The 20,014-nt window shown below is 50.2% G+C and overlaps 6 protein-coding genes across 6 annotated transcripts; 3 read left to right on the top strand and 3 right to left on the bottom strand.

Annotated features, from left to right (window-relative positions):
• Positions 1-895: 895 nt before the first annotated feature.
• Positions 896-1,219, top strand: BO79DRAFT_257921 (uncharacterized protein; the record flags this gene model as incomplete). The annotated part of the gene is made up of 1 exon (XM_025686267.1): positions 896-1,219. The coding sequence occupies one exon, from the start codon at positions 896-898 to the stop codon at positions 1,217-1,219; it is 324 nt and encodes a 107-aa protein (XP_025536607.1).
• A 175-nt stretch (positions 1,220-1,394) lies between these two features.
• Positions 1,395-2,756, bottom strand: BO79DRAFT_271980 (uncharacterized protein; the record flags this gene model as incomplete). Its single annotated transcript, XM_025687393.1, has 4 exons — positions 1,395-1,856; positions 1,922-2,295; positions 2,348-2,452; positions 2,514-2,756. The coding sequence occupies 4 exons, from the start codon at positions 2,754-2,756 to the stop codon at positions 1,460-1,462; spliced, it is 1,119 nt and encodes a 372-aa protein (XP_025536608.1). The 3' UTR covers positions 1,395-1,459.
• A 527-nt stretch (positions 2,757-3,283) lies between these two features.
• BO79DRAFT_271982 (GMC family oxidoreductase) lies at positions 3,284-5,173 on the top strand (the record flags this gene model as incomplete). Its single annotated transcript, XM_025687394.1, has 2 exons — positions 3,284-3,499; positions 3,563-5,173. The coding sequence occupies 2 exons, from the start codon at positions 3,284-3,286 to the stop codon at positions 5,171-5,173; spliced, it is 1,827 nt and encodes a 608-aa protein (XP_025536609.1).
• Positions 5,174-6,559: 1,386 nt separating this feature from the next.
• BO79DRAFT_155066 (MFS general substrate transporter) lies at positions 6,560-8,474 on the bottom strand (the record flags this gene model as incomplete). Its single annotated transcript, XM_025678770.1, has 6 exons — positions 6,560-7,241; positions 7,310-7,687; positions 7,739-7,945; positions 8,002-8,125; positions 8,187-8,320; positions 8,377-8,474. 6 exons carry the CDS (start codon positions 8,472-8,474, stop codon positions 6,560-6,562), a joined length of 1,623 nt encoding a protein of 540 aa, XP_025536610.1.
• Positions 8,475-9,013: 539 nt separating this feature from the next.
• Positions 9,014-9,829, bottom strand: BO79DRAFT_155182 (uncharacterized protein; the record flags this gene model as incomplete). The annotated part of the gene is made up of 4 exons (XM_025678773.1): positions 9,014-9,513; positions 9,570-9,641; positions 9,714-9,732; positions 9,803-9,829. Coding segments are annotated over 4 exons (618 nt in total), but the record flags the coding sequence as incomplete, so codon positions are not given.
• Positions 9,830-10,619: 790 nt separating this feature from the next.
• Positions 10,620-19,124, top strand: BO79DRAFT_231135 (type I polyketide synthase; the record flags this gene model as incomplete). Its single annotated transcript, XM_025684136.1, has 16 exons — positions 10,620-11,219; positions 11,279-11,627; positions 11,706-11,790; positions 11,840-11,996; positions 12,048-12,527; positions 12,594-12,714; positions 12,767-12,926; positions 12,982-13,382; positions 13,428-13,996; positions 14,061-15,380; positions 15,443-15,772; positions 15,829-15,890; positions 15,953-16,035; positions 16,112-17,853; positions 17,909-18,220; positions 18,294-19,124. The coding sequence occupies 16 exons, from the start codon at positions 10,620-10,622 to the stop codon at positions 19,122-19,124; spliced, it is 7,602 nt and encodes a 2,533-aa protein (XP_025536612.1).
• Positions 19,125-20,014: the final 890 nt, after the last annotated feature.

Raw genomic sequence — 20,014 nt, forward strand, 5'->3', positions numbered from 1 at the left:
ATTGAGGAAAAGAAAATGCAGGAGAAACGGGCAGGAAGAGGGAAATTTAAGCTCAGTCGCATCAACCATAACCTCACTCTTTCGAAGGAAAAGTCCAATTGTTTCATTCAGATACGCCGGGGGAAAACGTCACGGCCTCATCGCTACCTTGCCTTGTCGATTGGTGAAGCCCTACAATCATACGTCTAGTCGGAAGTTTCATGGCTATCTGATGCCTTTAGTAACCACACGCGCTTCAATATAGCCGTTCTATCCGAGAGATGACGTTGACTGGACAGCGCCTAGCACTTCATGAAGGAAGATTCCCTGGTTCTGGCTGTCAATGCAGCAGGACTGCAGGAGACATGCGCTGACTTGCGCCCAAGCGATCTGAATATCAGAATGCACCTATAATGTATCACCCTAAGCCGCGGCACACCCCACTTGAGGATGGATTATTGGGCATGTCTGAATGGCCCATCGTCTGGCCGGCTACCGGGCTGCAAGAAGTCCGTACAATGGATTCCTATCTTTCAGCCATTCATGCCATTATGGGTTGGACAATATGGAGTAGTAATGAAGCGCCTTCACACCTTGGACTTCTTATATCGTCTTTGCTCATTATCACTCTTCTATCTGTGCTACATATTCGACATTGTATTCTATTCAGACCAAAATTTCGCTTCGTTAACCCGAGGAAAAATATGACCACTACTTCCGACAGATCCCTCAAGACCACCTCGCTTACCTGTTTGAAATACACAAGACCCAGAGTAATAGCACCGACGAGAGTGTCGATTACATCTGGCAGGCGATAGCAGTAGATTAGTTTTGCTCCAAACGTAATTGCGTATATTGCTACCAAAATGTGGTATCCAAAAACAGTCACATGCTTGGCCTTGCTATTATTCAATCAATGCCCCCAGAAGTACTCGAGGACCCTTCGCTCTGGCCACAGATAATTACCGTCAGATGCAAGGGTCGACCCGCAGAGACTTTAGACTGGTGGGATGGTATATTTGTGCATCAGTTTGTGGAAGACCTTGGCTCCACTGTCAAGAACGAGTTGGGAAAGATTTATGCAGCATTAGCTCATCATAAGAGTGTGAGGTTCTGCCATTTCGATGCGAAGGCAACATCCGGGGAAGAGCTCGTTCCACTCCACGATAAGCCCTTGGATTTCAGCAAACAAGAGGATCTCACCGAGGTCGAGAGCATGCTGGACTATGTCAGAGAATAGACTGCAGTGAGCGCGAAAGGTGTGAATATGCTAGATCAGGCTTGACGGTAAGATCCGGTAATGGCTATGGTTGTGATATGATGATAATTCTATTAGTCTGTGAGGCTATGACTGTCTGGCCAGAAGAACGGGGGTGGTCTAGCATGTATGTAACCAAGCATAAGATCCCTGTACATGTCAAAATTATGGAGTTATGCAATACACACATAAGAGAAGGTTCATGGAACTTTTCACACCCAACTACCGCTCCGACTCCCCAATCACGCTCCTAGGCACATGCTCATCTTGCGAGCGATCATTCAGTGATGTCTCATACTCCACACCGCGGCTGCCACTCTTGGTCGGTACCAGGTGCGTAAGAGGCATCTCACTCTCTGTATCCCGCATCCGTTTGAACGCCGATCCCGAAGCACCGGATTGAGCTCCAGTTTGCGACGAGTAAGCATTTTTAGCAGATGAAAATATACCTGGAAATGCTGCCTTGAATACAGGACGCATCATGGGCACACAGGCATTGGTAATTGCTAGTGCAGGTTCTGTGACACTCCAGAAGGCGGCCCAGATCATGCTGTATGAAAGGTCGGTGAAGTCAACGGTGGTGAGGACATGAATCCGAATGATTGTGATGGCAGAGATGCTAATGACGAGCTGTCAGTTTTCGCAGGCGTTTACCATCTGATTTTCGGAGTTGGAGGTACTCACAACAAGCCTACGCCAAATATACCGTACAGAGCTACTTTCGTCCCGGTCGACATCTGCAGTTTCCAGATATGGTGAACCGGTAGAGCCATGATTAGAAGGTCTGTCACGAGATTGAAGGCACCAATGGTCGAAAAGGCGACGTTCATGCTAGCGCAATGACCAGGCAAAGCAGCGTTCCAGTTTTTCGCAAAGGGTTGACAGATGAGGAAGACCTGAAGCATACTTCCGAGCCAGTAGGCCCCCGCGCAGCCCATGCACACTCTAGCAGCCATGCGAAATCCAGGCGTCACGAAAATTCGAAGATAGAAAAATAAGTAGGAGAACTTGGCGGTGACCATAGCGTTGTAATAGACGATTTGGTAGACAATAAGCATCTGGTTCAATTAGCGCGGGGATCAAAGCGCAGGACAAGCCTTCGCAACGAACCTTAAAGATCAAGATGGTATTCACGGCAGGGAGCTCGGTAACATGGTGCCGCATGCCGACCCGTGCATAGTGGTACTGCATGGCGAGCATACCATAGGTGTGCAGCTAGATTGCGAGTTAGTGTCAAGTCCAAAAATCACTGTCCTAGTTCCGTAGGTGACCGCACCATGGACACCACAATAAATGCATCGTCCCACCAGAATTTGCTCTGTCTGATCTTGCGCGACATGAAACGCAGCCCGATTGACGCTGTACTGAGTGCCACCAGCACGGTATTGGCGATCAGCTGGTCGCGCACAATGGGGTACGCAAAAACATTGTAGAACTGAATCGCCATGCCAGTGTCGTTCCCTCGGGCATCATGGGAGCTGTGACGGGTGAGAACTTGGCCAGACAAATTGGAACTCATCTTACACGGGCGTGCAAGGCTGGTGATACTTGAAGGAGTCAGCAACGCACAGTCCAAAAAGCCTTGCCGGTCCAGACAACGACGATCCGGCTTGCGATCATCACCAGGATAACTAGGTTCGGAATGCAGCTGTCAGCTCTAGGCTCGTCAGTGAATCTAGTGGGTTAAGCGGGACCCGCCAGGATCTTTGGCGCGACGGCGGCGCTCTGTAGTGTTGATTAGTAGGGCTAGTCCGCGCAGCTAATCAACTAGTTCAAACGGCGGCCGCTGTCATTCACTCCACCAAAGCCAATCCAGCAATCTCCTGGCCAAATGCCGAGTGAGCACCGTTTGGGGGCTGCTTTATCTGCTCCACTCTGGCATCGCCAATCCCAACTTACCTATATTTCCTTTAGTTCGAGTCCCATCAGTGCACTTGCCCCGTCGAGGCAGGAGTCGAAAACGAGGTCTCCTATTTCATTCCGTGCGGCCCTGCCGACCTGCCTGTTTCTTCCTTTCTAAACACGCCAATTGACATATCCCTCACCATGACCGGCCTGAAATCCTACGACTATATCATTGTTGGGGCGGGAATTGGTGGGCTGGTGCTCGCCTCCCGCCTTACCGAAGATACCAATGTGAATGTGCTTCTTATCGAAGCCGGTGCCAACCGCATGGGGGACCCTCGCATTGAGACTCCCGGTTTCTTGGAGACCATGTATGGCAATCCGGATTTTGATTGGGATTACATGAGTGAGCCGCAGGTAAGGATTCGGCGTCTCAACCTCGGGATTCTCATGTCGGTACTTGGCTAACCCCTGTTGCAGGTGCATGTCAACAACCGCCAAATTGCGCAGCCACGTGGCCGTGTGGTTGGTGGCAGCTCCACCATGAACTTCTCTGTGATCATGTATCCCTCCGAGGCCAATTTCGCCGCATGGAAGTCGCTCGGCAACCAAGGTTGGGGGCCTGAAGACATGGCGCCTTACCTGCGCAAGTTCCACACCTACACTCCACCTTCGGAGGAGACTGCCGCTTTTCTCTCTTTGGATAAGTACATGAAGCAGGGGAACCAAGGCAAAGACGGTCCGGTCCCTGTCACTTTGCCTAATGTATATGGTCCCTTCAACCAGGCCTGGGATGAAACCTTTGGCAACCTGGGATGGAGAACAGATGAAGATCCCATCTCGGGCCGCAAAATTGGTGCATTCACTTCTCCCTTGTCTGTTGATGGGGCCACCGGCCGTCGCGGTTATGCCGGTGCCTACTACTCGCCGAAGGTGGCAGAGCGACCGAACCTGGACCTGCTGGTCGAGACCATGGTGGAACGAGTCTTATTGACCAAGGATGCCGATGGTCTCGCCACTGCGACCGGCGTGCAAGTCAAGACCAAAGGCGAACAGAGTCGCGAGATCGTGGCAAATCGTGAGGTGATCATTTGCGCAGGCAGTCTCAACTCGCCTCAGATTCTCGAACTCTCTGGTATCGGAAAACGCGACCTTCTGGAGAAGCACAACATTCCCGTCATCGTTGACCGGCCCGGTGTTGGTGAAAACCTCCAGGATCACTGCCTAGCAGCTGTCAGCTTCGAGGTTGCGGATGGACAAATCTCGGGAGATATCACGCGTGATCCCAATGTTGTGCAGTCATTGACCAAGCTCTACGAGGAAACGCACTCCGGTCCTCTTGCAGGAATGCCTATTAGCATGGCGTATCTTCCCCTGATGGACCATGAAGGCCAACTATCAAGAGAGAAGGTAGAACAGCTCCTGACCAAGCATCTCGACCAGCACTTGGAGGATGCGTCATCTTCCCAACAGCAGCAGTACGCTCTCCAACGCGCGCTTCTCCAAGAGGGCCGCAACGCCTCGGCACAATACATGTTCCTCCCCATTCAAGTGCACATGAACCCAGGCAAAACCACAATGTCGGACGTCCTTGCCAAAACCCTTCCCGGAAACTACATCACCATCTTGGTCCTGCATAACCACCCCTTCTCGCGCGGCTCCGTGCATATCCGTTCCGCCAATGCGGACGAAAAGCCGATCTACGACCCCAACTACCTGTCCCACCCACTTGACATCGAAATTCTTGCCCGGCACGTCCAATACCTCGACCAGATCGCCGCCACCGAGCCGTTCGCAGGTCTCTTGAAGCCCGGTTCCCGACTTCCCGAGCGGGCTATCGACTTGACTGATCTCGAGAAGACTAAGGAGATCGTCAAGGAGCGTCTTTTCACCTGTTTTCACCCGGCAGGATCTTGCGCTATGATGCCTGCCGAGTTGGGCGGTGTGGTGGACTCCAAGCTGAAGGTTCACGGCACCCGAAACCTGCGCGTCGTGGATGCCAGTGTCTTCCCTTTGGAGCCGGCTGGAAATATCCAGGCTACTACCTATGCCATGGCGGAGCGGGCGGCCGATTTGATTCGTGAGCTATAATTCGGTAGATAACATTGCTGTACATAGGACAGAAGCAGAAGTTTGACGTTTGAATGCATTTATGTGTCGATGCAGTGGCAGGGATCAGGTAAATCGCGTTCATCTTGGCAGAAACTGGAGTTTGCGGGCTTTCCAATGGCTCGCTCTAGTATATGTTGTAATCAAAAAGTAGGGTAGTCCAGTAGTCGTAGTAAAACCTGGCATAATCATGAAGGTGAACTAGCGACAGAGAGAGGGACTTTGGTATATATATTATTACTAGTCGAACCGCCTCGAAGGAAACATAGGAAACTTGGTGCCATTTTTACCCCCGTCTAGGTCCAAAGCCACAAACTGTAGTTACTGGTAGCCGTGGATATTGCAAAGGTAAGAAAGGACAACAACGTTTGTAACTTGAATGGCCAGTGCGGTAGACTATTCAAACATCCTTAAAATCGTTTGTTGAGTAGAATGGAGATTCGGCCCTACGTTGTTCCGACGGGCGCCCAGACGTGTATTTATGAACAGCATCATCAGCAACATCACTTTACTAAGTCAGTCTTGACTGCGTCGACTAAAATCAATTCCTTGCTATTTAAGTTGCTAGAAACCAAATCCTCTGGGTTCAAATTCCGCGGTCGTGACTGGGCCAGTTGTGGTATAGCTCTACAATTGTCTCTGTGGATTTATAGGTATTCTGAGAGGAAGCGAAGCACTTGATAAGTGTCGAAGGATGGATAGTCATTGTTAATGCTGCAGATGCCAGAACTGCAAAGGTATTCAAGTCTGAAGAGAGTCCTGTGGTTTGGGGAATGATTCAACCACAAAGGTGAGGGTTGTGGCATCGCAGGATGAGTGAACGATACTCAGGCACGGTCACTCTAAGCAAACCAATGCAAACATGCGATGAATCATCTGATAGACAATCCCTGCTCTTGCTGGAAGGAGTAGAGCGCCCAGCTCCCCTATTAACACCCCAATGGTTCGGGCCTTCGCGTAGTACAACATTGGCAGGTCGGAATGTAACTCTACTAAACGAGATGATTGGAGTAAATCTCCGTGTGGTTGTTGTAACGGGAAAATAAACACAAGGTTCGTTCAGAGCCAAGCCGGCTCAATTGAAAGAAGAACAAACAAGCTTTATGGAACTAAATCACGAGGGACTTCTTACATGCTAGGGTAACTGTACAACTCAAGCCATCCCCAAGAAAGAAAATGCCAGTATATCCTTGAACATCACAAGATCGACGCCCCGAGACCTGCCGGGATTAGTCAGGGGCGCCGTTTACCGGCTAGACATCCCTTGTCGTGTGGCAAGGGATGAGGAAGCAATCCTGCAATCATCCATACCCCAACCTGTTTCCTTGCCTGTACTCTTGACAGTACGACCTCGTTCAAGCACTGTGTTCATCTTTTGACAATTCGCACATTTTGTCGCTTCCACACTAGCGCCAAGGCGAGAAACTGGGCAGCTGAGAAGCCCCCGACCATCTTCATCTGCATACTATACGCCTGGGCGTAGACCTCCCGTACGCGAGATTGCATTTCTGGCGTCAAGGTGGAAATAAGTTGTGTCGATATGGAAAACGCGTCCACCTCGTCTGCGGGTAGCAACGATGAAAGTCCACTTCGAGTATGGCTGTGTAATATGGCCGTGGCTGCTGCGATACCAAGGGCCCCGCCCAGCATGCGCAGCTGGAAACCTGTTCCTAGCGCAATGGACTGGTCCTTGACCGCTACCACCAGTGGCAACATGAGGTATAACACAGCAACCCCGAGTCCGGTGCCTAGGCCCGCTATGACGAGGTATCCGAACTGGCCAGGCCATATGTGGGTTTCCGCTTTGATCTCGGAGTAAAGGAAGAACCCGATGACTTGCATGATCACGCCAACAATCCCAACATAAACAAGTGGTACTGGAAGGCGGCCGGTGAGTATGGAGCAGAACATCATACCAGCAGGGACGCTGACGGCGAACGCAAGGAGTTTGACACCGGCTCCGATTGGGGAGCTGCCGTTGACAACTTGGAATCGTTGTGGTATTTCGACGATGCTTACAGTCATGCTGAGGCCTGTAGTGAAAGATCCACTAATTATTTCGAAACCACTGATTAGCATCTTTTCACGTATGAGCCGCATAAAGCAGAACCGACATACAGAATTGTCCCCACGAACAAACGACTGGCCAGCAATCGCCAGGGCAACATTGGCTGGCAGGAAAGTCGTCGTCGACTGAGGAACCACTGCCACAAAAGGAACAAAGGGACACATATCCCGGAGAGAACAAAGAAGACGATCACTGCACTGGAATCCCAGCCAAAGTCATAGTTGCCCTCTTGCAAAGCAGCGACTATGAACACTGATGCTGCTAGTACGAGGAAGGCCCCGAGAAAGTCAACCCGACGAAGTAATGACCATTGTCGAGACCAGAATGGTGAATACTCCGATGCCGGAGCCTGTATATCGGTTGAAGCTGGAAAATTTGGTGGCATTGAAAAGAAGATCAAAACCCAAGATACAGCCCCTGCTGGAACACTAGAGATGGTTTAGTAAAGTATCTCATGTCTTCATATACCTTTTGCGTACTTAAGCAGGAATACCCAGCGCCAGTCCCCATCTTCTGCAATTGCTCCTCCGAATAGGGGCCCCAAGACAAGGCCAAGGGAGAAGACGACCCCGGACAAGCCAGTGACGGCAGCATAGTGCTGTTTGGACACCATTCGAATCAAGGAGAATATGACCAGACTGTAAATACCGGCAGCACCAATGCCTTGGAATGCTCGACAAATGATTCTGGACACGAGTCAGCAATGCCTCATGGAGTGCTATTGGGAAATCTACGGCTTTACAGGTCCGACAGAGTACGCGCACCGCTGCAGCCTCCCGAGAACGCCGTGAAAATAGCGAGCGAAGTTAGCAACATGGGCTTCACGCCCCAAGTGTCGCCGGCTTTCGACCAGATCATGAGAAAGCCTAGAAACGAGCTGTGAGCGTGTGAAGTAGGAGGGGCGATTTCGGACGATGAATCTCTTACCCGCATATGTTAGAAGGTAGGAGGTGATGATCCAGCTGCTTCGGCCAAACCCTCGTAGGTCATCTGTGATGGCAACCAGGGAGGTACTGACAATTGTGCTTTCGAGTCCTGTTAGAAAGAAAGACACGTAGAGCCTCCCCCGACCGGAAAGATTAGCTGTAGACCGATATACTCATAGCAGTTGCCCTACCCCGTGCCTCCAAGAAAGAGGCGAGTTCCCTTCAGTCCACCATCCCAAACCTGTTCACCGGACCCGACATCTGAATCCGTGGCATCGTATTGCCCCATTGAAAGTAAATGTGTCCAGACCTTCTCTAATCAGTAAAAGGAGACGTAAGAATTGTCGAGAGCGAGACAACTTAGGATGGAGGCCTTGCGGTTAACAGACGATGGGGTTTTTGGAGACCTTCAGGGAAGTGTAGCCCGGCCTTCTTGTTTCCCCCGGACCTATTTGGGTTGCCCGCGTCCGGCTTAGGAATTCCCAACGGTAGCACAAAAAGGGTCCTTGCATTTATCTGATGAAGATCCCGTCCTTTGGGAATGGAGAGCCCGAAGAATCATCACCGATACGGCCGCCTGCATAAAGCGTGCGACCCGCAATACTTGCAGGAATGACATTTTACGAACCACTGCAGCAACCTGAACTCTTCTAGTAATGGGGCGGAACGTGAGGACGCTCAAACTACATTTCAGCTTATCACACAATCATGATTTCTGCATCATTCCTTCCCCTGAGACACTTGACATCGTCACATCAGCAAAAGCAAAGTCTGTCAACATTATCAAGTTGCATGTGCCACATGACATCCCAAGGTAGACAGTAAAATTCAAACCCCGCCGATCGCCCGGTGGATCACGTTGGCAATCTGTATCACCTCTTCTGTCGAAGTAGGGACAGTGTGACCCCCTTTATGCACAAAGATGGCCTCGCTGCTCTTCCTGCAGTACTCAGGAGCCAGTGCCGCATACTCACCGAGGTAATCTGTTGAGCCCCAGATATGTGCTGTTGGAATGGAGATTATTGGCCGGGGATCCCATGGTTCAATCCGCCCCTGACGCAATGATTCCATGTCAAAGGGCTTTTCGGGGTTGGAAAAAAGGACAGCCACCTTGAATGGAGGTTCTTGCGTGCCTTCTTTCAGAGCATGGTCGATCATTATGGTCAGGGCCAAGCAAGTACCCATACTGAATGCCATCACCCCATCGTAGGGCCCCTTCACGCGAAGATATCTTTCTAGGTCGTTGATCGCCTGCAGACACGATTGTGGTTGGTGTGGGTCGCAATACGCGAAGGTTGCCTCCCCTGTTTCGATAATTGATTCCACAGCTAATGAAGTCAATTATGGATACATAGCTCTCGCTGGTTGGAGTTGATCCCCTTACAAGCTTCCCATGGAATGGTTCCCTCCACAAAGTCGAAGGTGTGACTTTCTCCTAGTTCATAGCGCAGTGCCGCTATGATGATTTGCGTATGTTTAGCATGTTATTCGACGCCGCCTTAACAATTTGTACAGAGGGACTGGCCACCTGTCTGTTGCTCGAATACCTTTGACATTGTTAGTGAGCGCGACCGTCGCCAGGAACGTGGGGCTAAGAATTATAAGATTTCTACTTACTCTGGAATTGCTTCCAATCCCATGCAAGCTTGTCAAATTTCAGTGTCAGTGTCAATGAGTAGGCGCTTGCAAAGTGGAAAGATGAACTCTACCATAGAAAGCGCATTTTGGCAGAGGCAAGAATTCAATGACTGTATCTTGATGTATCACTGTCCGTTACTAATCTTTTGTGCTGCGGTGATGTAAACTGAGATAGTTCTGTCCTCAAATCTCAAATTCACAAACCTCATAGAGCTTGCTATTTATGTTTTTCAATGAACTCATTTCTAATTTCCACCCCAAGCCTTGCTCGTGAACAGTAAACTCGCAATGTATGATGCAGCATGTTGTGCAAGTAGCCACGATAAGACTATACATCATCTGCGTCCCTTTCAGGACATAAACAGCTCATCCCTTACAGTCACTACGATCTCCACGTCATGTGAAATTCATGCGAAACACATACCTCATGCTAGAAGACGAAATGAGAATATACATTAGAGTTATGGATAGCAGGGTAGATCTTAGCCCGCGACAACGTCTGTGAGATACACGATAAGCAAGACATTTCATCGCGATCGATGAAAGTTTGTGGACAATGAAGAATGCCGCATGACCACTTCGCCACATTGAGTCACTGCCTGAGGGGTAACCGGGATAACTTTGACGTTATCTAGAGCAGGAGATGGGTACTTATAGACGACTGTGGTACCAGGGTAGATTTAGGTCTTGACCTATGGTATCTCTTAGCCAAGCTTATTTACAAAGCATACAAAGCCATCAATCCATCTCATCACTTCATCCCGCCGCCCCCTCGTCTTTGCATTCTTCGAGCAACATGGCAGGGAAACATCTGGAACCCCTGGCAGTAATTGGCATATCTCTCCGCTTTCCCGGGGAGGCTGTCACACCTGACGCCTTTTGGGAACTGATCCTAAGTGGCAGAGCTGCAGCAAAGGAGGTTCCTCCAGACCGATATGACGTTGATGCATGGTACAATCCAGACTACAGTCACTTGGACAGGGTGTCCCAACGGAAAGCGAATTTTCTGGAAGGGGATATTGGCCATTTCGATGCAGGCTTCTTCTCCATCTCTGCTGCGGAAGCCGAGGCGATGGACCCACAACAGCGGCTCGCCCTCGAAACAGCGTATCATGCTCTCGAAAATGCAGGATATCCCATTGAGGCAATTACTGGAGCAAAGATGGCTGTTTTTACCGGTGCATTTGGTAATGACTACCAGAGGCTTCACGCAAAAGATCTTATGACCTTGCCAAAAGGTCATGCTACTGGGACTTCTATGAATATGCTCGCGAACCGAGTGAGCTGGTTTTTCAACCTCAAAGGCCCAAGTGCTAATGTCGATACTGCATGTTCAAGTAGTTTGATGGCTTTGCATCTTGCCTGTCAGTCCATCTGGAATGGCGAATCTACGCTGGTCTGAATAAGCCCTCCCACGCCAAGTCATTCGTTGCGCCACTAACAACTATCCGGCAGGGAATGGCAATCGGCTGTAATGCAATTCTCGGCTTGGATACCGTTCTAGCCCTAGACAACCTTGGCATCTTGTCCAAAGATGGTCGATCGTACAGCTTCGATCAGAGGGGCAATGGATATTCTCGCGGAGAAGGAGTGGGGGCTTTAATCGTACGCCCACTAAGTGAGGCTATTAAAAATGGCGACACCATCCGAGCTCTCATTCGGTCCACTGGCTCCAACCAAGATGGCAAAACACCTGGTATAACGCAGCCTAGCATGGAAAGGCAAGAGGATCTCTATCGGGATACATATGAGAGAGCTGGCCTAAGCTTGGATGTTACTCGATATGTCGAGGGCCATGGAACAGGTAAGAAAACAAAGTTTGTTACTTTGATGATTAATTTGAGAGCCTGTGCAATTTTGCTAAGCAGAATGGCGAAGTAAGGAACCGCCGTAGGCGACCCCATCGAGGCTCGAGCCATAGGCAATATCTTTCGTCCACATCGCAGCTCAGACGAACCGGTCTACCTGTCAGTATCCTCAATGCTATTGTATATTGAAGACTCTGACTGTTTTCAGTGGATCCGTTAAGTCGACCATTGGCCACCTTGAAGGCGCAAGCGGAGTAGCCGGGGTTCTCAAGGCCATCTTAGCGGTGGAGAAGGGAATTATCCCACCAAATACAGACCTCCAGACTTTGAATCCTAGGATAGACGAGGAATTCTTGCACGTGAAGGTCTGAACTGGTACCTAAAACATCCAGACTGGCAGCGCTGATAGTGATCAGGTCCCTCGGAAGGCTATTCCATGGCCTGTTGATGGTATCCGAAGGGCTTCCGTCAGCTCTTTTGGCTTTGGGGGCACCAATGTTCACATAGTCCTAGATAACGCATCAACTGAGCTCGTGAAGAATGACCTTAGGCTGCAAGCAACCATCAATGGGCCAGCTATTCCCACACTTGGGCGGACAGTGACAAGGTCGTCGGATATGGCAAGGCTGCTTGTGTGGTCTTTCGCCGACAAGGAAGGTATCATGCGGTTACAGGAGACTTGGAAGCCTTTCTTTGCTGGTCTCAATATCGAACCAGAAGAACGCCCTCGCTACCTGTTCCGTCTAGCACATACCTTATCTGCAAGGAGGTCGTGTCTTGAATGGCGAGCGTACGCTGTTACTCAACCGAGCGACGATTGGGCAACGATTCCTGACAGTGTAGTTTCCCCGGGGCAATCTATTCCCTCACCCAATATAGCTTACATATTTTCTGGGGTAAGTGTCCAAAATATAGACACCCACAAAGCCATGCGGCACTAACATCTTTTGTGCGGCGTAAAGCAAGGCGCCCAGTGGTATGCAATGGGTCGAGAGCTGCTTACGACATACTCGACCTTCTATAACAGCATCCAGGCAGCAAACGATTATTTACAAACCTTAGGGTGCCACTGGAACCTGTTGGGTAAGCATTATCAGCCCCGAATCTTCTGTAATTGATACTTACACCAATCTAGATGCTCTGCAGAAGAGTGAATCGGAATCTCCAATTAACCTTACGGACCACAGCCAGACCTTATGCACTGCGTTGCAGGTTGCACTCGTTGACCTCCTTGAGCAATTCGGGATTGTTCCCAAAAAGGTCGTTGGACATTCTTCCGGAGAGATCGCTGCTGCGTATGACCCTAACCTATCCAATCAATTAGATGTGCAGTACTAAACGCGGTTACAGATACTCCACTCGCGCTATCTCTCGACGTGATGCTTGGAGAATTGCTTTCTACCGAGGCCTCTGGAGCAGCAATCTGGAAAAGCACAGCTACGTGCGAGGACGTATGCTTGCTGTTGCACTGAGTGAGAAGGAAGTCCTTGCATACTTTGACAAAGTCACCAAAAACCATGTCCTTCTCCGGCTTACCGTAGCCTGTATCAACGGCCCCAACAGCACCACTATTTCCGGCGAAGAATCGCAGATTGAGGATCTCAAATCTCTCCTTGACAATGACCAGATATTCTGCAGGCGATTAAAGGTTAAGGTAGCCTACCACTCGTTTCAAATGCATGAGATTGCAGCTCAGTATGAGGCAGCCATCGGGCCACTTGAGAAAGTGGCCGATCAATTTGAAGGCCACGGTCCATGCATGGTGTCCTCTGTTACGGGAGACTGGATAACATCAGAAACACTACAAACATCAAGATATTGGGCGCGCAACTTGGTGTCACCCGTGAAGTTCTCCGAGGCCTTGAGCGTGGCATGTGCATCCACTACTTCACCCCCGGATAAACTCGATGGCAGTCATTGCAAGTCCCTGCAGGTCCATCATCTGCTAGAAATCGGTCCACACTCGGCACTACAGGGGCCTATCAAGTCCATTCTTGCAGAGCTGAAGCGCACCTCAGTCCACTATCTTTCCGTGCTTAAGCGCAACGTGGCTGCTACATCAACACTGTTAGATGCAGTGGGATATCTATGGGCAAGTGGCCATCCAGTTGATTTGGCCGCTTTGAATCAGGACTCCCAGACAATGTCAGGGAGGAATCTTCTCTGCCTTAATAACTTACCGGAATATCCCTTCAACCACAACAAGTCCTATTGGCATGAAAGCCAGATCAGTCGCAATATCCGCAGGCCCCCGTTCGGCAAACACGAACTTCTGGGCACGCCGGATCCTTGCTGGAACCCACTTCAGCCCCGTTGGAGGCATATTATCCGGACTTCCGACACACCTTGGGTTCAGGATCATCATGTAACACTCTCATTTTTCCCAACTTGCAGTGTCCCGGGAAAATACGGCTGACAGATCCTTATAGGTAAATGGGTCAGTGGTGTACCCTGGCGCGGGAATGATCCTCATGGCGGTCGAGGCGGGGAAGCAGCTATGTCGAGACGGACGCCAGATACACTCCTTTGAGGTACTCGATACAACCCTGCATGCAGCCATTCAAATCCCAGGACATGGCGATGTGGAGACAAATTTCTCTATGCAGCCCGTGAGCAGCATGCGGGCCAAAAATTCCGACTTCTTCGAATTCGGCCTCTATACCGCCCTAGGGTCATCATGGACGACAAATTGCACAGGCTCCATCCGTGTGACATATGAAGCTCAAGAACCAGACCCGGTCAAGAATAACCAGGTTCAACAGCGGATTGACACACAACTTCGGCAAACACTGGTGCAAGCCCAGCAAAAGTGCGGGTCAACGGTGGATATCACTAAGATCTACGATAATCTGAGACAATATGGGTACGAATATGGTGAAAGCTTCCAAGGAATTACAGCTCTTTCCTACGACCAGGAAGATGGTAACACGGTTGTGGGATCTATTCATCATCGCCTAATTACACCCCCTTCAACACTTCACCCGACTGCTCTGGATGCAATGTTTCAGACATTGCTATGCGTCAATGCAGGATGTGGAGCCAAAGCTGTCCCTACCTATGTCCCGACACACATAAAGAGGCTACAGGTTCTGAAGAACGGGTTGCCTGGTGCATCAGAAACCTTCAAGATCCTGGCACAGGGGGACTTTGCGTCCTCAACTGAGGTAGTCGGCTCGATCACCGCATTCGGAGCCGATTCTCAGCAGCCCATCGTTCTTGTTGATGGGCTCAAATGCACATTGCTAGATAACGTTCGGTCCAGCAGCGAGGTATCCACAACGGGTGGGACACTCTGTTCCGAAATTGAATGGAAGCCGGATGTTCGTCTTGTTGAAAACGCTGCGATAGAAGAATACTGTCGGGGGAGGTCGTCCGAGACTCCCTCTCGTGATCTCCTTATCGAGCTTGATTTCGTTGTGCTTGCTCGTGTATTAGAGGCCTACCGGTTATTCACTCTCCAGAAGAAACAACCCGCGAAGCCTTACTTGAAGAAATACCTTCAGTGGGCCGCACACCAAAAGGATCGTCTGGAAAATAACGAACTGGTGTACTCTTCAGATCAGTGGAAGAGTCTGTTACAAGACTGGAAATATATTCATGACGTTGAGAGCCGCTTGCTCGAGAAGGCGCCAATCTCCAGGCTTCCTGTTAATGTTGGGCGAAACCTGTTGGATTTCCTCACCGATGCCCTAGATCCGCTGGAGTTCTTCTTCTCCGGTACCATGGTCGATGACTATTATGAAGGCACTGTGGGTACCCCTTCTATTCCCTTTCCCCCTTTCCGTAAGCCACTAACCTCCTATGATGGCAGATGGCTGTGGCCGACTTCGGGACATCACTTCCAAGGTTTATGGACCTCATGGCTCATACAAACCCTGGAATGAACGTCCTTGAGGTAGGTGCCGGGACTGGGGTTGCCACTGGAGCGTGCCTAAAGGCCCTGGGAGCTTCTGGACACCCTTCCGGCTCCAGGTATACTAGATGGGATTACACCGATATTTCACGCTCCTTCTTCGGAAAAGCCTCTACCAGATTTGGACAAGAGGGGTTGCGAATGCAGTTCAAGAAGTTAAACATTGAGGAAGACCCGGAGGAACAGGGGTTCGAAGCTGGAAGCTATGATATGATCGTTGCTGGATGGGTGCGTTGACCTACCGTAAACTGAGCCTACTTTACCGCTAACTCTTTTCCTTGCAGGTTGTACATGCGACCCATAGTTTGGAACGCACATTGAATAACATACGGAAGCTCCTTAAGCCGTACGTCTACCGAGAACTCTAGTATACATTCTGGGAACCACTGACCTTGTTGACGCATATAGTGGGGGGAAGCTCGTGCTGGCTGAGGTGACGAACCCGTTTCGTTCTGCGGCGTCCTTCGGACTTCTCGAAGGGTGGTGGCTCAGTAAGTTACTCGTGCTTCTTGGTTGCCAAGAATTCTGCTTCCTGCGTAGCGGTGACGGCACTGACTATTGGGACAGGCTCCGAACCTTACCGTGTCTACGGGCCTTGTGTTGACAGAGCACGCTGGCATGACGTACTTCAAAGAACAGGGTTCACAGGCTGCGACATCTATCTCCCCGACTTCGACGGCCAAAGTTTTCAGGAGCATGCCGTCTTTGTCTCAACCGCCCAGCAAAGCCACGAGCCTTTGAGCTGGAACCCTAGTATTGAGATCGTGTACGAACCAAATGAGGCAAAACAGCTTGATCTTGCTAGGTTCCTCGAGCAAGAATGTCAGTCCCGTTTGAAATCCCGCGTGGCTTGCGTGTCGGTGAACCAGGCCTCCACTGATACCCAAGACGTGCTCCGCGTCTTTCTTCTTGATGTTGAGAAGTCGTCACTATATGATATGGAACAAGCCCTATGGGCTGTGCTCCAGAAGCTCTTCACCTCTTCTGCAACAACATTGTGGGTGAGCAAAGGAAGTGATACCTTTGCGACCAACCCGAACCTCCACCTAATTGAGGGTATATTCCGGGTTCTAACTCACGAGGACGGACGCCAGAACCGATATATCTTGTCACTAGAGGGGACGACGAATCAAGAATTGGTCTACACAATAATTCAAAGTATTCTACATCCTCCGGCACAGGGGCTGGATACTGAATACACTGTGCGAGATGGCATGATATTGAATCCGCGGCTCACTGATAGTGCGCAGCTCAACGAAGAGGTGTCACTGCAGTTATCGGATCAAATTGAGTGTGAACGAAGATTCGGAGATATTCCACTGTGTTTGGACTCAAGCAGTTCCAGCATTTCGGAGGGCTTCCGATTTATAGAGGCCAAATCCACAATGGACCTTGGAGACACAGAGGTCGAGCTTGAGATTCATTGTGCTGGTCTAAATTTCCGCGACATCCTCTTATCGTTGGGGCAAATCCCTTACGCGGAAGCCTGGCAGGAAGGTGCTGGCTTGGTGACCAGAGTTGGTAGCAAGTGCACCAGATTTAAGCCAGGTGACCGAGTAGTAGGGTTTGTTCCCCAGCCATTCCAGGCTCGAACTATATTCGGCGAGGACACTCCGGTGGTACACATTCCGCCGAGGATGTCGTATGCCGAAGCAGCAGGAATCCCAACGAGCTTCCTAACAGCATGGTTCTCACTCATAGAAGTGGGACGCATCAGAGCTGGAGAGACCGTTCTCATCCACTCTGGTGCCGGTGGGACAGGGCAGGCCCTTATCCAGATAGCCTTATACCATAAGGCGGAAATATATACTACCGTTGGGACGGAGGAGAAGAAGAAATTGATCATGGAGAGATACCCTATCCCCGAAGACCATATCTTCTCCAGTCGCTCCACTGATTTTGCCCCAGCGATTATGCAAATGACCGACGGAAAGGGTGTGGACATTGTGGTGAACTCTCTATCCGGAGAAGGCCTAGTACAGTCCTGGGAATGTACCGCGCCCTATGGGCGGTTCGTTGAATTGGGGAAGAAGGACATTTTGGCAAATGCCAAACTACCAATGAGACGATTCTTGAAGAACGTTACTTACAGTTGCTTTGACTTGGCACTGCTTCAGCAGGATCATCAACGCGTGTCTCGTGCTGCTTTAGAGACGGTTATGAACCTGATGGACGAAGGAAAGTTAAGCCCGCAGGATCCAACCCATGTGTATGGTGTCGGTGAGATAGAAAAGGCGTACCGACACATGCAGTCTGGCAAGAACTATGGTAAAATCGTGATAGAAATGCGTAAGGAAGATATTGTCAAGGTATTTATCCCTCCCTCAGTCATTGACCTACCTAGCTGACAGATTCCCGTTGCAGACATTGCTGAAATCGAAATCTAATTCTTCCTTCGACTCAAACGCGACATATGTGGTCGCGGGTGGTCTAGGCGGGCTCGGTCAGAGTATGCTTACATGGTTGGTCGGCAGGGGGGCTCGGAATCTCCTCCTTTTATCTCGTTCAGGCGGTAAAGGCGCCGATGCCCAAGAGTTCCTCAGTCGACTGAAGGACGATGGCGTCAACGCTCAAGTGCGCGCCTGCGATGTGGCGGACGAGCGTGCTCTGCATGCAGCAATTGACGAGGCCGCTTCACACATGCCCCCAATCAGGGGCTGTATCCAAGCCGCGATGGTATTGCAGGTAGGCAAATTATTCTGACCTCCAGCAAGATATCATGCACAGCTAATATTCTGACTTTGACTAGGATGTCGGGTTTGAAGACATGAGTTATAGTGACTGGCAAACTGCCGTCAACCCGAAAGCCCAAGGATCCTGGAACCTGCACAAGCTCCTCCCCCGTGGACTTGACTTTTTTATCATGCTTTCTTCCATGAACGGGATAGTTGGGCACGTAGGCCAGGTCAACTACGCAGCAGGAAACACATTTCAAGACGCACTGGCACACCATCGAGTACAGTGTGGTGAGAACGCCGCCTCCCTGGATCTTGGGCTCTTCACATTCACAGGACGAGTTGCACGAGACCCCAGACTCCTCAAGATCATGCTTGATGTCTTCCCACACAAGCCTATCACAGAGCCTGAGTTCCACGCGCTACTTGATGTCTACTGCAACCCGACGCTCTGCAAAGAAAGAGGCCTTCCATGCCAACCATCGTTCGGGATGCGACCACACGAGGGCGCAACAACCAAAGCCTACTGGCTTGAAAGGCCTATGTTCCGCTACATGGCTCAGCAGCGATCCTCGGAGGGGCATCGTGAGCGGCAAGGCCAGTCCATCAATCTTGCTTCTGCATTCCGAGGGGCAGGGTCAATGGCTGATGCAACCGCTGCGGTGACCAAGGCCCTGACCGTCAAGCTGGCAAGGACCTTGTCTGTGGAGGAAGGAAGCCTGGATGATAATAAGGCCCTGCATCAATATGGTGTCGACTCGCTAGTCGCTGTAGAACTGCGGACGTGGTTCTCCAAGGAGGTACAGGCGGACGTTGCTACGTTTGATATTATCGGTCGCGCGACGATTACTTCCTTGGCTGGGGTTGCTACGAGTCGGAGTAAGCTGCCTCGGGGTTGGTCCTGATTGAATATATTTCGTCACCAACTTGGCCATTAGCTAGGCTTGCACGAGGGGATATCTGGGAGCCAGTCATGTTATTATCGCATTGAACATTACATTATGTTATCCGCGTCTTTACCGTCAGTTTAACAACCTCATTGTCTAATTCCGTAGGAGCGTGGTATAGAAACAGTCTTACAGTTGGTGAGGACGTGATAACATTCTATTTTACCTAGTGGATTCATGTTTAACTCACTGGTCGCCCTAGCTCGGATTCTCTTCCCCCTTACTCTTGTCTTCAACTCATGTCCGTGACGAAGGGAAAGAACCTGAGAATGGTCCTACTTTATTGAAATTCTAGTCTCCAGCAATGCTATGGTGTTGAGGAATGTGGCCCTTCATCCCTATATTGTTCTTGGCGCTGGCCCGGTCGGCCACCTGTTTCACAGCCAGGGCCTAAGGGTTGTGGGGTCTTTAACATTTCCACTATAGAAGCCATGGCGTATAGGAGTCCAATTTAGAGTATTCATCAATCGTCTACATTCATCTGAATTCGCAGTATACTTTGTGTACTAACCACTTAAAGTGAATGTAGTAGGAAACCCCCCCCCCCCCCCCCTCTTCGCCGTGCCGTTCCAAGTGGATGCAAAAATATATTCCGTGATCCCCATCCGACCCATCTGCTTCAAACCACAGATAACCACCTATATCGTACATTTGCGTTTTACCTTTGCTGGCTCAGTCTCAGGTAAGATACGTGAACCATTTGGAAGCCTCTTATCAATGCTTTTTGTGTGTTTGGTTTCATTGGGAAGAAAAAAAAGGTAGTATACGCCGAAACCAGCGGTGAAGTGGAGAACACAAGAGGAAGTGCTTGTCGCATTCGGTATGACTACAAAAAATGTACGAAGGAC

Source organism: Aspergillus costaricaensis (genome assembly GCF_003184835.1).
Source record: "Aspergillus costaricaensis CBS 115574 unplaced genomic scaffold BO79scaffold_29, whole genome shotgun sequence".
NCBI lineage: Eukaryota > Fungi > Ascomycota > Eurotiomycetes > Eurotiales > Aspergillaceae > Aspergillus > Aspergillus costaricensis.